Source organism: Camelus dromedarius, chromosome 4 (assembly GCF_036321535.1).
Source record: "Camelus dromedarius isolate mCamDro1 chromosome 4, mCamDro1.pat, whole genome shotgun sequence".
Classification (NCBI taxonomy): domain Eukaryota; kingdom Metazoa; phylum Chordata; class Mammalia; order Artiodactyla; family Camelidae; genus Camelus; species Camelus dromedarius.
The window spans coordinates 86257807-86273276 of NC_087439.1; the positions used below are offsets into that span (position 1 = coordinate 86257807).

Here is a 15470-nt window from a genome sequence, read left to right on the forward strand (position 1 = left end):
AGGGACAGGAGAGGGAAGACCACTTACTGGTTCTCTGTATCGATCATCAAATGAGTGCTTAGCCATTAGGTTTTTGAGGACAGCTAAAGCTAAGTGTCTGATATCTTGGTCTTCTTGCAAAGCAAAGCCGACTTCTCGGAGCAGAATTCCGATTAAGAAGTGTTTGCGGCAAAATTCATTCGTGACTGAATATTCAGGCATATCTTTGTGAGGAACATAAAGAGGTCATGTTATTGAAAGTCCAAGGATGACTTGATAATCGAGAGATAAATTTTAGCAAGCAACCATCCACCCTCTCACTCCTAGGAGAAATTCAGTAATATAGTCTTGCTACTGAGGTGAGAATTGTGAAGAGGAACACTCAGGAAGTATTCTCTGCGTGTACGAATCCAAATAGTACTCAATGACAGTTGTTCAATTCCATAAAAGTGGCATGTCTACAGTATTACAGGAGTCCAGAAGAGAACAACTTATTCTGTGTCTGGAGGAGTCAGGAGACGTGGAAGGAATGTGTTGAGATGGGCATTTGAAGGATGCTTAAGGTTTGAAGATGCGGAGAGTTGGGGGAGCAGCAGAAGGCAGTGGAGGCAGGGATGGGGGAGAGGAGGTTGAGAGGAGAATGGATGGAGTTTTGACGGCACAGACTTCTGAAAGCACAGGTATGTGGGGAGCACAGGTGGTAGGAAAGACCTGTAAGGTCAGCAACCAGAAGAGGAGTGGTGAGAATTAAGACTTGAGAAGAGAATGTTGCTAGACGGTGGAGAAACTCAAGTACAAATTCCTTAGCTGGCATTTAGGTCCCTCCAGCTTTTGCACTTAATTCTGTAGGGAATGTGAACTCACTGACAGCTTTGAGATCAGTGGCCCCATCAGATCTGTACTTTTTAAATAATTAATATGAGAGGCTCAGAATGAATCAGACTGTAGGGAGATGTGGGGTGATGGCTACAGTCCAGGAGGCTGGAGCAATGGGGGAGAGGGCAGGTGAGACGGTGTCTGGACCTGGGGAAGTGGGACCCAAGTAGCAGAAGTAAAATCACCAAGACAAGCGAGCTGCAGGATGTGAAAGAACAAAGAGAGGGGAAAACCAAAGGGGGCGGCATAATTCTGAGTCTGAACTGTAGAGAAAGGAAACTCAGATTTCCAGTAATAACACTTTTTTTTTTTTTTTCAGAATCGTCCAGTGGGCTTCCTAAAGGTGACTGTTAATAACAAGACTAGTGCCCACCTGTGGAACCCAGATTGCGGGCCAACGCTCAGCTAAGCACTTGACAAGCAACGTCCCCTTCAATCCTCAGGACGACCCATTAGGAATAACGACCTACTGGAATATTCCAGGTCCTAACTGACCAGGAGCAAATTAAACGTATTTTTTTTTTTTTAAGTCCATGAAGATGCCGAAGGTGAAAGTATAGAGAATCAGGAAGGTCAGGAAACTAAGATCAAAGGGCTTAGTGAGGTTAAATAAATCTTTCCATGAGCTAGTAAGTAATAGGAACGAGAAAGAGAACAGAACTTAAATTCCAATGTAAGCTTAGAAAAAAAAGTGTGCCCAGACTATTTTAAGTTGTGAACTTGTTTCAGGTAAAAATAAACTGATATGATTTTAATCATCTCAATCTTGAGAAAACGGCCCAACCAGGCTGTGATACATTGGCAATGTGAAAGCCAGATGTAGATTGTGGTATATATATTCATGTGTCATATAAAGCTAGTTACGTTGAACAAGTAGTTATTACATATGTCTGGGAATTTTATTTATGATACATTCTAAGAAAATTTCAGATGCTTTGGGAAGTTAAAATAATTTCAAGCTCTGGAGAATAAAGTATGGAAGAATTCAAGTTGGGGAAGCATTTAATTATCAAGCTGGAAAAGCATTTAATTATCTGTGACCAGGGAAAAGTTCAGTCAACTTTTTGATTATTTTGGCTAGATGCTATTACATATGTGGCTATTTATTAGCATCTGGAAATTGGAAATTTGAAGTATGTGTACTCATTAATATTATCAAATTGTGAGATAATGTAATATAAAATATTATTTACCTGATGCGTGTAACTCTTGTATTGATTCTGAAGGTGTCAAAGGATCTGGATTTAATACAAATAAACAAAAAGTTCAGATAAATACATACTCAGATACTGTATTCATTAACTATGTATAATTTATATTGAAAAATTAAAATATACTGTCTTAAGATATGAGTCCCTTCAATAAACTTTGTTTTTCAAGACAAGTACCTTAAGTTGCTTACTTCTTTCCTGAAAAAAAAATGCTATGAACAGAATTGTTTTAATTCTCAGCCTCTTCTTGAGCACCAATTTTTCTATCAGAAATCTGCTTGCTATGACACACAAATTTTTATGTTCACTGTTGATAATATCAGATCTAGAAACAGGTTATCAGGCTTTCTTCTGAGCTACTGACAAATAGTAAAAGACTAGAATTCAAATGACAAAAACAGGTTTGATTCTCTTGCGTATCTTAACCAGCCTGTCTAATCCAGCAGTAACTTGGCACTAGTTCATAAACGTAACACAAAACAAGAAGCTAAAAATATTATGGCCCAAAACAACTTTCCTACCCTTTATTCTATGAAGGCATTTAGTTTAGTGTATTTAATAAATTAGGAAAATAATGGAATAATGTATACAGCTTATATTTAAGATTAACATGACAAAACTTTCATAGGCTTAGTAACGTACGTACTCTCTTTTTCCCTCGAAAATATTAGTGCAAGTTATAATACAGATGGAGATGCTCTTTACCATCTTAGTTCTGCTTTCCACGAAAATCAAAAGTATATCTTGTAATTTACTCACTTCTTAGAAGTATTTAATGAATTTATTTACAAGTTTATTTGTCTTATTGAGGTATAACTGACATATAGCATTATATTAGTTTCAGCTGTACAACACGACTCAACATTTGATTACATTGCAAAATAGAGGTAAAGTATTTTAAGTTCCTAAATCACTTAAGTGTTTTCTTTGCATCTTGATATCTGATTAATTTCTGATGTTTAGATGAATGATGCTCATCCTCTACTATGATTCTCCTGGTATGTGTGTGTATGTATACATAATATATACGTATATCAGTATATATATAATATATAGTCTATGTGTATATATATATTTTAACAAAAGTAATAAATGAGTATATCATCTGTAGACCATGTATGCTATAGTAAGTATAGTAAACAAAACGTGAAGCCCCAGTTTTACCTGCACAGCTATCTCTTTCTGACCCAGAGTATCAAGTATTTACAATGTTGCCCACCTGCCTGCCTGCCTTCCTCCCTTTCAAGGTAACAGTTTTCTTCATATAAATCTCATTTTGAGGAATTGCATTTTAACGTGCACACGTTGATTGAAAATTTTAAACGAATTCATACTCACAGAGTGTAACTCTTTCTCCCTGTAATTTTTTGTCTCTCAAAATCAAAGGGAAGTTGTCTTTTGGAGCCAGCATGGTGAAAGACAGTGTGGCTCTAGGTTAAAATTCTTTGATTTGTAAGCATCAATTTTGTGGTTATGTTGACCTTCTCTTTAATGAAAAAGGAAACATAGACAAAAATTGAGAAATACAGCTCTGTATTCCGGGCCACATGCTACCAACTTCTGCACTTTAAGCTGATGACCTGGGTCTAATGTCCATGTGACAACTTCAGACAAAATCAAGACCGAGGAAACAGGAAAACAGCAGCGAACAAAGACAAAACAAGCAAACAAACAGAAGTGTTTACTCTGTAGGAACTGATAACAACTCTGGGATTTATTACCTGGAATGTTTGCTGATCTTATGGGGAGACACAAAGGAATAAAGTGTTCATGCTGACATACTTCCTGAAGAAAATCAAATTTATACTGGCATAAAGTCTGAAAAAGAGGTAAACAAATGACTATTATTTGCACACTAAGAAAGTTAATATAATATCTACACTTGAATCTTCTATCTACAAAGGAGATGGAGTTAATTCTGTGTGACCACCAGGTAATTGTTCAGTTTAAAGGATTTTGTCCCCTCTCAAGTGGTAAACGCAGCCAGGCTCCTTATTTTTGGAGATTGGTCAAGGTTTCTTCAAGAAGTCATCCCATTTGTATCCTACACTGAACTTCCAGGGGATACGATCTTAGTCATACTTTTTATTATTTTAGCTTTGATCACAACATTTATTCTGAGAAAGATGCTGCCTCACTGCATATGCAGAGCTCTACAGTTACATTCAGCTCAAAGGACAGGTCACACTAACTCCTGGGACCCAGAAGATAAGACCACAGATAATCGAAAATTAGAGTCTCTCTCTTTTATTCTAGGGTACGCTATTTAATTCCACCTCTTCCCTGCCCCTGCAAACAAGTCTGTCTTTTCAGTAATGCTTTGATTAGGACAGTGATAAATGGAGTGCAGACATGGGCTAAGACAACTTAATACATGTCTTAAAAACAACCACATAAATAGGAGCAATTAGCGTGTTCATAACCATTCTATCTCATTGTCATGCAAACTAAGTAATCAGCTTTTTAAGGCTCAGTTAATTGTGTTCATTATATTCACTAATACCAGCTAACAAAATCAAATACATTCTATTTTCTCAGATATTTTAGAATTTTGTGGCAACTTGAGTCAATAATTTAAGATACTGCCATCTCAAACAAGGTAGTATACAACAGTGCTTTGAACATCAAAGAGAACAGGAACATAATTGAATTACATGTTAACGTTTCTTCATTGCGTACATTCTGTTCAGTCTTTGAAAAAAAAATGTATAATTTAGGCCTGCTGGAATTATTCCTAAAAGGATATTCTGCAAATTTCATGCATAATTGGAGGACTAATGAAGAATGTCTTTCAAAAGATGTTTACAGAGAGAATTGGATTCTCAAAACCAAATGACATATAATCACGTAACTCTCCGAGCCTAAAGTAAATCTCCTCTGACAAAAAGTAATGTGCAGGCTCCTAAGGATAACATGAAAGGCTCTAAGAAGATCATTATTTATTTTTGGCCTTTCCATATTCATTATTTTTTCCTAATACCTTGATAATTTCACCTTGGGGACTCATCTTCCAATGGGTAGAGGTTAATGGGGAATTAGTACTTCAGGTGCCCTGTCTTCCCTCCCCTAGAGGGAGGCATGTGACCCAAAGCAGGTTGGTCACATGCTCTTTTCTGGAAAATAAATCTTAGCAGAGTGTTAAGAAGAGAAAAATGGTCCCATTTGACTATTTAAGCAGCGGTGGACCTTGGCCACTGGTCCCTCCTTTGGGATTACTCTTGTGCCCTGGAAGTGCCCTGCTACCTGCTCTTTTCCAAGCCTCATTCTCCAGAAATTTTATCAATGCTATTCACTCCCAGTACCCTTCCAATAAATTCCCTTTTGCTTAAACTGGAGTTTCTGTTGCTTGCAACACAAAGAAGCTTGACTGATGTAACGTTCATGATCTGGCCCATTTCCTGTCTTATTTCCCTCTATTATGTAGCTCAGTGGCTCTCAGACTTGAGAGGGCAGAGGAATCATCTGAAAGTCTGACTGCAATACAGATTTCTGGCCCCGCCTGTGGCATCTCAGTTCTGAGATCACTGGGTGAGGAACACATTTTGAGAAGCACTGCCCTCTGGACAGTCTATGTGCCTGTCTCCCAGCACATATTCCCCAGTTAGGTAGGGTGGGCAAATGTCCCATTTTGCCCAAGACAGAAAGTTTCCAGGGAAGGGGGACTTTCACTGCTAAAACCAAGACAGTCCTGAGCAAACCTGAGGTACCAGGATTGCAACTGGAAAGAATCACTCCTTTTCACCGCCGGGAGGAAATGGAAGTAACATGCAAACACTTTCATGCCACACCCCTTGGTCCCCCACGAAGGAGACTTACTGAGCAGATGAACTATTTTAAAAGGCTGCCTCTCATTGGTATAGAAATTATTTTTTGATACGGAGAATGGATAGGTTATTGTCTTAGATGGATACACGCTAGGACCAGTTTATTTATTCATAATGTAACAGTTTAGAAAGCTCTCTCTCCTGCATGTGGTCCTTACCTTGGGATCACCAGAGGAGAACATGCTGATGTAATTGTTAATCATCTTAAACACAAAACCCCGGTCCATAAACGTAAAGCAGCGCTAAAAAAAAAAAAATTCTAAATTCAGACGTTTTTACTTTAAGGGTCATTAAGTTGTTAGAAAACATGATTAAGTATATTGATGGAAAATACCATGTAACTCAATAATAAATGTTTTAAAAATCTCTACAATATGTTTAAGCAGTCATCCACATATGGCAACTAATTAAAATACTAGATACCAGGAAGTTATAAACCCATATTTATCAATTTTACAAAACATCTCTTAGAGGTTTGCAATGAAATATTACAGTCCTTTTCTTTTAATATAGAAAGTTTTGGTTTTCACTTGTCTGTTTCTTAAAACCACTTAGTTACATTTTACTATTGTTTTTTAGTAATTTGATTCCATAGTTCTTCAGGTGAACATCCTTTGCTGTACAACACTGGGTAGGAACAGGGGTGGCAGAGACAGGTTAGGAAAGCCTTTTAAATCTCACTGGCCTCCTTCAACAGACCAGCTTTTCAGCCAAATTTGAAGAGTGAAGGTAAGAGAGCCCAAGATTTCCATCAGTGAGCTGCTTATTGTTTGTCTCTCTTATTCTGTCGTCAAACTTTCCTAACTGTAAATTAGGAGAGTCAGACAGTAGAGAGGTTTGGAGGAGTCAGGCAAGTCTTCCAAGCTGGCACAGTGTCTCTGGAAGACTGATGGCCACTTAAACAGCAACCAAGCTACAGTGGCCAATTACTGCACTAGACGAGTGTGAAGTAGGCATGGACCGTATTCACTGATGCAGTATCTTGGGGAAGCACAATAGCGGATTGGCACATGGGGTCCTTATTGCGTGTGCGAGTTTCACTCCGTCCATCCACATGTGAGTGAGCGTGCGCACTACACGGGGAACTGTCTCAGCTGCCACACCACTTGGTATAGAAGGCTTCTTTCTTGTCCAAAGAGTCCAGTGTGATCCACTACAATGGTTTTGCATTTCTTAATCTCTCCTCAACATTACAAACAAACCTCTTTTCTCACAAAGGACTGGACATAAAATCTTGTTATAGGTACCAAGGTATAAAATCTTGGTGTAGCTATAGCAAGTGGGAAGTCCCCCGCCGAAATACACCTGTGTATAAACAAGAGCTGTCTTCGCTAACAACGTTCTTCCAGTTGTTAGGTCACTTATGTATTTGCTGTGTTTTTCCCTTTCCATTTGCCTTTGTTTTCTTCTGAGTTTTTTTTTTTTTTTCATGTACCTACTCATAGCTGTGTTAACATACTGCTTCATTCATATTTTCATTTTTTATTATGAATTTAAGTTCTTTCAGTGACTCTCTAATAAACAGTAAATGGCCCCTGTGTCCTCCCATCTCCCAGTAGAACAGTGAGGAGAGGTAGACATCAGGGCATAATCATAGGCTCAGAAGATGTAGCCATAAGTGGGGGAGGGGAGGAAAAGAGGGCTTTCGTGTCTTCTGCACTAGGCATGAGAATTCCCAGCAGAGAGAACCTGGGAGCATTGGATCTTCTGCAGGAAGAAGTCCTAATCTGGTGACCCTTGGGATGTCCCCAGTGTGGAGCTCTCTCCCCAGGAGACCTCTGTGGTCTCCTTCCTGCTGGAAAGGGGAGGAAGACCATCCTGTACACATGTGGGCTCTAGAAACTTCTCAGGAAAGAGCTGGAGAAGAGAAGCCATGGGGAGGTCTTTGGTGAAGACACAGAGCCCTCTGGTTAGGTGGCAGAAGGGGTTGGTAAGTCCGGTCACTGAACCAGAGCCGTGGCTTTTGCCACCTCCTTGGGGCTACTGTGGCTACTCTGTGAGTTTTTGAAGGAGATCAAACTCCATCACCCATGGATGGGGAAAATGGGGAGCAGGCTGCCTGCCTTGGGGATTGAGGAAAACTCACTTAGAGTTTCTTGAGATTTAAGAAGACTTTCTATGTGGTAAACTTGTCATCTTCTTTCAAAGCGGCACTGAGGGAAAAGGGGGGGTCATTACTAAGATACAAACTCAGTGGAATCAGCCTTCTTCCTGCAGAGAGCCCTCCCGCCGGTCAAGCTGCATCAAATATGCCTATCCCGTCATCGGTCCCCTGTGTCTGGTCCCCCCCAGCATCTTAACCCCAGGCTCAGGGGCTCTTCTGCTCATTGCTGAGGCCTGGAGGGGCTTCTCTGCTTCTGCTTTAAAATAATGTATATTAACTTCTACATCAGCAGAAAATAATTTATAGCAGGCTTTGGCAAACTATCGCCCACGAGCCCAAACTGGTACACTGACTGTTTTTGTAAATAAAGTTTTATTAGGACACAGTCACACCCATTTGTTTACGTATTGTCCATGGTGAATGGTCTATGGCAGTTTCTGTGCTAGCAGAGTTGAGGAGTTGTGACAGAGACTGCATGTCCTGCAAAGCTAAAAATATCTGATATTTAGCCATTTACAGAAAAAAATTGGCAGACTCCTGATCTAAAGAATAACTTACACTCTACCAGACTCTTTAATCAAGTAAAAGCCATAAATTCTAAATTACATGCAGAAGTATATTGTTGTACTGAAAAAGTATTATTTTGTTTTACCAACTGTGAGAACCAATGAGAATTTTACTCTGTGGGTTGTTCAGTGATGAATTATGAGATCTCAAATTGCACAACACAGCACACGAATGCCTTTTCCCTACATACTTTACAAAACCACTGGGCCCATCATTTCCTTCTTCATCTGGACACTTTCCTTTGCCTTGTGCTACGTATTAGCTTAGGTACCACAAGCAGCAAGTTCTGCATAGATGAGGTTTATAGAAAACATTTATTTGTTCCAAAAACACAGAGTATTTAACTGAAGCAGAGTAGATATGAAGATGTTCTCCTTTCAGGGACTAACTTATCCATCTTTTTTTGGGGACATGTAGAGAGAAATACCACAGATGTTTCTTTAAACAGATTTTGCTACCAAAGGCTGTCTTTTATATTAGGTGATTTCCGAATAGTTTCCAAAAGCCAATTGAAATAGAGTAGTGATTAGTCAGACAAGTGGGTAAAAAGAGAAGGCTGTCTGAGAAGGAAAAGTAAAATCAGAATGAACTTTCCTTTGCTACCTCCTTGGTATTACGCTTGCTGAAGAAGAGTCTCTAGACAGGTGTGCCCAGGTAAGTTAGAGTTGTGACCCAGGTGGGTGGCAAATAGAAAAATTACAGAAGCTACAGAGGTAGTCATGGGTCTCTTTGCATTCTATCCACTTCTAGGAGAAAATAGTCAGAAATGGACAAGGTTTTGGGCATAACTGTTGTAAAAATATTACTTTCTTATGAGGTGACGTAAAGGATGGCACATTCTCACCTAGGTCATTTTTATATGGCTCTCTCCATTCTTGGAAAACAATCTTGGTACAACTATGGTGTTATATGTATTGATTATTAAATTCAAATGACAACTAATTTACAGTATTTGATGACTGATGTAGAACTCAATAACCAAAACAGATGAAAGTTATTTAAAGCCTCAGTTGAGTGAATAACTATTATCAGATCTCTGGGAAGACAGAGGACGTGTAATGTCAATGGTGGGCACTGGTGAGCAGCTGAATGCTCAAAGTCCATCAGTTCACAGGCATTGCGCCAAATGACGACATTCAATTTTACATTAAAAAAAAAATCACTTTCTCTCCTTGTCCCTTTTTCTCTCCTAGTTCAAATGATTCGTCTAACAAACTTCACATAAAGTTTTTTTTTTTTAGTTTTCTGGGTCAAATAATTGCCATTAAAGCTATGATTTGAAAACAACGCTTATAGGATGGACTTTTATAATGTAAAGTATATTAAACTAATGTTTCTATTTATAAACTTCACATGTAATACAGCTTTCAGTTTGCAGTTCATGGATACACACATCTTATAGACTACATTTGTTTATCTCTTGTCAGTCTCTGCTTTTTTTACCCAATGATTTCACAAAACCACTGGTATCGCCATTAGCTCTCTACTTTGTGTCCTTTTTCATCTTGGACACTTTTTATTTGCCCTCATGTTAGACATTAGTTTATGTACCACCAGAAGCAGCTTTTGCATAAATGAGCTCCAAGGAGAACACACACGTATTCCAATAAGTACAGAGCATATAAGCTTTGTATTTAATAGATAAAGGGTCTTTCCCTTTTTAAGAGACTTGCTTATGCAACTTCTTTTTTTTTTTTTTGCAGTTTGGGGAAGAATACTGCAGATATTTCTTAAAAGCAATTTGCTTATAAACTGGATGGTATGTCAATTTTTCCAAATTTTCTTTTCCATCAATCCCTTCAAATATACCACTAGCAGAATAATAAACTTTATTCTTATAAGTCTTAAAATGTGGTAGAAAACAAGAGTAATTTTTTTCTCCTTTATGCTCTTCCTCCTTAAGCAAAAAGCAAAATTAAGAGGCAAAACATTGAGGAAAAAAATTCAAGATGAGATCAAATATGGTATGCAATTTGAAACTGCGTTTAATACATTAAAAAAGAAATTAAGCTAGATTAAAACTTATCAAGGACAACCTAGACCAGTTTTCCATCCACCTCCATAGCTTCTTGTCTTTATGTTACCAGGATTTGTTTATAAACAGTCACACCTCTCCAATGTGTCCTGGTGCCTACTGTAAAGAAACAGGACAAGTGGCTTCGTCAAGGTTACCATAGTTGGGAAAAAGAAGGAGTAGAAGAAAAATATCTTTCTGGTTGAATATATTATCTGTTAACTGATATACCATTATTTTACATTAGCTATTTTTGGGCTAAGCGTGTTTTTCTTCTCAATTAAATATGAATACCTGTAATTCAAAGAAAGACTGCTAAATATCTGTATACATTATATATGTGCACTTTATGTTGCTCAGCACTTTGATAATTTTCCTTTTATGTGATTGGTGCATGATATTTTCATCATGTATGAAAGACCCTGAAGGCAATAAAACAAAAATGCTAAATTCCCTCAAATGTTCCCAAAGTGGCTCTCTGGCATCATTGTTAGAACTATAGCCAAGCCAAAACCTCACTTCAAAGGCAGAAACGGCCAAGAAAATAATGTTGCCACAGTGCAGCTTCTCCTTTAAAAATTCCACTTCTTTAAAAAAAATAACGAAGAACGACATTTGGCAACACTCAAGTAGACAGTTTTCTCTAACCTTGGCTGTTGCTCTATGTAACTCCAAATTGGAAAAAGAATCTCAAAAGGTATTTCAAGCAGGAAAGCTGTAGAGGTAGAAGTATTCATCTCACAGTGATGGTCGTGACTCCTCATCATAAGTGAAGCCGTGACAATGAACATTTCACGTATCTCGCATCCAGTGTCACGGGGGCTTGAACGGAACCGTGAGCTTGTGTAACTAACTGTACCTTAAGAAATCTGGCGACGCTGTGGTTTGCCCTTCTCGTTTCTTCAAGTGCGTCTTTGTTTTTCCAAATCACGTGGTCAGACAGAACCATGACAAGATTGTCCAATTCGTTTTGGTAAGATTCAGGAAATCTCTGAGGCCGGGAAAGCTAAGGAAAGAATGGGTCATTTGTTTATAATGGGGCCTGTGACATCCGAAGGCTGCAAAGCATCAGCTGTAAGACCTATTACCTTTTATATCATCACACAAAAGAGAGTCCTTTTGAAAACTTGAAGGCAATAATTAAAATTTTAATGTTAAGGTCATGCTTTCCATCAATTTCATTTAATGCTTCCTTCTATTTTGGCCAATTAATTTTTCACTTTTTCATTATAAAGTAATATGATAACACACCTGAATTGCAAACTATTCAGACAATGTAGAAATGTAACATTTTCTATAACCTCTTAATTCCTCTCCCTTCACGCTCAGAAAATGAATATTATTCTAGATTTTCTTTAACTCATAGTTCTCTGTTTAATTTAGAAATCTGTTTTTTTTGATTTCTTAAAACCAAGAATCCTCCAATAAACAAGTATAAGGAATCAGTGAATGAATAACTGACTGAGCACAGATATTGGTCTGAAATGTCCTCTAATAAGTAGTGAGTCCCAATTAGTCTTTAAAAAAAAAACGTTTCAGCTTTATTAAGAGATATAATTGACATATAAAATAGAGATATTTAAAGTGTACACTGTGGTCTTTTGATACACATATGCACTATGAAAGGACTCCCCCACATACTTTCTTAAGACATCAATCACCTGACATATATATTTTTGAGGGGAGAACATTTAAGCTCTATTCTCTTAGCAAATTTCAATTATAACAATACAGTGTTATCAACTATAATCACCATGTTTTCCATTAGATGGTCAAAGTTTATTCATTTTATAGCTGAAAGTTTGTACCAGCGAGTCTTAACTCAGTGGTCCCAGCATATGCCACAGCAGGTGCCAGTGGGACTTCACAGTCAAGATGCTTTTGCCACAAGATGAAAAGTGATCTGGCTGTGAGATGACATAATATACATCACACAAAACTCTATAAACCCCTAAAGACTGCCCTCAGGTCCAGGAAGCCACTCCTTCTGTCTGAAGTCCTACCCACCAGGGGGAAGTTTCAGACAGCTGAGCTTCCCCATCTCAGTCTCTGCTTTGTGAATTTACACAGCCCCATTGCACGAGATAGGTAAGACCCGTTCATCTTTATAAGTTGGCTTTAAAATTAGACTCACATTTTTCACCATATACAGAAAACAGAAAATGTGGTGTTAGACGGAACCAAGAACGGACAATCAGGAGATAAGGATGTTTATTCCAGTAAGTAGCCACAATTCCTCCCTTTGTTCTTGGACCAGAGTCAATTTTCAGATCAGGTCCCCACAGACTGAAGAGGAGGCAGGTCCCTAAAGACAGCCGCCTGCAGCACCTCAGTCAGGATACAATGTGATGATTCTATCAGTCCTGCTCCAAAGGGCCCACAGGCTTCTCTCAGGGACCACACTAGGCAGAGGGGAATACGCATGTTTCAAGTGCTACTGAACACAAGATCCAAGTTGATACTGACATCTGGAGACCAAAACACCATCACGTCAACCCAGTTAAGAGTGGGAACCTTATTACAGGATCTATACAGTAGTCCTGCCCGAAGTTCTGTTAACAGCAGGTCCATTAGGTTCAAAGATCCACCCAGTAGCCATTTGCCTGGTCCAGATGTATAATTTATACGGATCTAATTGGCAGTGGAGTAATCTCACGCTGGATGCTTGGCCTTCAAGCTATCCCAGTGGAGACGGCCCAGTGGAAGCCCCTGACACTGCCCCTCCTCCACCAAGAGTGTAAATGGAGATAATATCGCTGTTCACACCATCTCCACGCCCTGCAGTAAGGTCCTGATTTCATCTCCTGGTGGGGGAGGTGTGGTGCCAGGGGTTTCCCCTTGGCCTTACCCACGATGAGAACAGAGGGAAACATGCATGGAACTCAGGTGACTCACTTGGGAACTTCTTGGTCCTCCCTACCTAGTTGTAACTATGAGCGGTCTGAGTAGAGCGTGGTTACCAGAGGCTGAGACCACTCTGGACCACTCTGGAAAGAGGGCTCGGGTCACAAGAGCTAAGTCACCAAGGCTTTCAGAGCTGCCGGCTGAGGGTGAGGGGAATCTAGACCACACGGTAGAGGATGGAGGTGATAAGATCCATGGAGGGTCCCCAGACCACGACAGTAAGAGGGGCTACAGTTAATCCCACCAGCCTCCCTCTTCCAAGTTTCCTTTCACGGAGGAGAGGACTGGCAAACACGTGTGATACATGGTGTAAACTGTGGACTATAGACCGTGGTGGCAGCTATGGACGTGCACAGCTCAGCTATTCCTTCAAGATAAAATTTACCGGGATGGATGCAATAGCCACTAAGTCTTTGGGGATCCACTCACACGTTCATACCAAGGCCACCTTCTCCCCAGGTTGCTCTGAGTAACAACTGAGTCGGCAGAGGTACCAGAACGAGGCCGCCCGCTCGCTGTGGACTCTTCTAATGAACCTTCTTTGCTCTCAGATGGCCCACTGGCCCAGCTAAAACTTTCTCACTACAAGTCTCCGTCTAGGTGATCTTCCTTCCTCTGCCATCTCCTCTCACAGGTGGCAGATCTTCGAGTCCTTTTGCCTGTCCCTTGTGTCCTTTGTAGCCATTTTGCATTTCTAATTTTGTCCTGGCATCTGCTTCTGAAGGACCTGTACTCACACACGCAATCGTTTCTCCCCTTCAAAAAGCAATTAACATACACTGCTAAGGTTTACATAGCAAATAAAAACGGAGCTGATGAGTGCATATTCATGAGAGTAATTGCTGCATACTATTATATTACCTATAATCTTACCTGAATTTTATTTGTGTCAATCAAGTGCTGTGCCATTGATTTTAGGATAATTGCAAAGAAGAACCAGGAATGCTGTTAGGAAAAGAAAAGACAACAAGAAATTTATTATCTTATGGTAAAATTATGATAATCCTTTTCTTCACAACATGTGATATTATGAAATCTTTATCTTAACATGTGCTCTTTGAAATTAAGTGTATCAGAATAATAATACATTCTCCATTATGTTAGGAGAATCTTATCAAAGTTCCAATGAAAAGAGTAACTGCCAGACATTTCTTTTCCTCAGTCACGTCAAAGAATGTTTAAATTAAAACAAGATACTGGTTTACTCGACGTGGCTGATTAGACAGTAGTCTCATGAAATACTTCTTCACTCGGTGTTCTGTTTGTTTCACTTAGTTAAACAAAACTAAACTCTTTATATGAAAATATTGGTAGTTAAGCCCACCCCTAACAGGGACAGAGGCAAGAGTAAAAGTGAAAGTCACGTGCGGAAATATCAAAAAGTTCAAAGTCATGCTAACAAAGTGTCAAATGAAATATGCTGGATCCTCCTTTCTTGATGAATAGAACTCCGTGACAACGTGGAACGTGGGGGCACTAGGAGGGCCGGGCCCTGGCCTGCCCCCTCTTCTCACCAAGGCTCCGTCCTACACTTCAGGGGCCCGGGGTGCACATGGGTGACTGTCCAGCCTACACATCCAAGTGCTGTTCACAAGCCCGTCCTTCTCTCTCCTTTGGGTCTGGGGATGCGCTCAGGCAACAGGATTTTCCCTCTGAAGGACGGACTTAGGAAAGAGGTCCTGAAGGGAAGGGGGGGGGGCCCCAGGGGTCACTGCTCTTGGTCACTCTCATACCTTTTCCTACAGGAAGGGGTGCAGCTGGAGGAGACCAAAGCACATCCAAGGACGGCAGCCCCCCTCCCTTGGGTCTAAGGGTCTTACTTATCTCCAATACACATACATCTTATATGTACAGTTTAAAGCTCTTCTTCCCTCCCCAGCCTCTCCACCACAGGTAACAATTTTGAATTTTGTGCTCATCACTCCCTTGCTCTACTTCATAATTTTGCTACCATTTTTTTTGACCTTAGAAACTGTTTACTGAAATAGACC

The 15470-nt window shown here is 39.7% G+C and overlaps 1 protein-coding gene across 14 annotated transcripts in view; it reads right to left on the bottom strand.

Annotated features, from left to right (window-relative positions):
• The window catches only part of DOCK10 (dedicator of cytokinesis 10), a 241535-nt gene that overhangs the window by 35799 nt on the left and 190266 nt on the right, over nt 1-15470 (bottom strand). For all 14 annotated transcript variants that reach the window (XR_010380702.1, XM_064485215.1, XM_064485213.1 and 11 more), the window contains exons 27-32: nt 14353-14424; nt 11435-11581; nt 6049-6132; nt 3788-3884; nt 2049-2093; nt 28-203 (exon numbers count right to left, since the gene is read on the bottom strand). Coding sequence is in view for 13 of the 14 variants with exons in the window: in XM_064485215.1 (XP_064341285.1) it covers nt 28-203; nt 2049-2093; nt 3788-3884; nt 6049-6132; nt 11435-11581; nt 14353-14424 (621 nt within the window). In the remaining variant the exon portion in view is untranslated. The remainder of the gene's footprint in view (nt 1-27; nt 204-2048; nt 2094-3787; nt 3885-6048; nt 6133-11434; nt 11582-14352; nt 14425-15470) is intronic.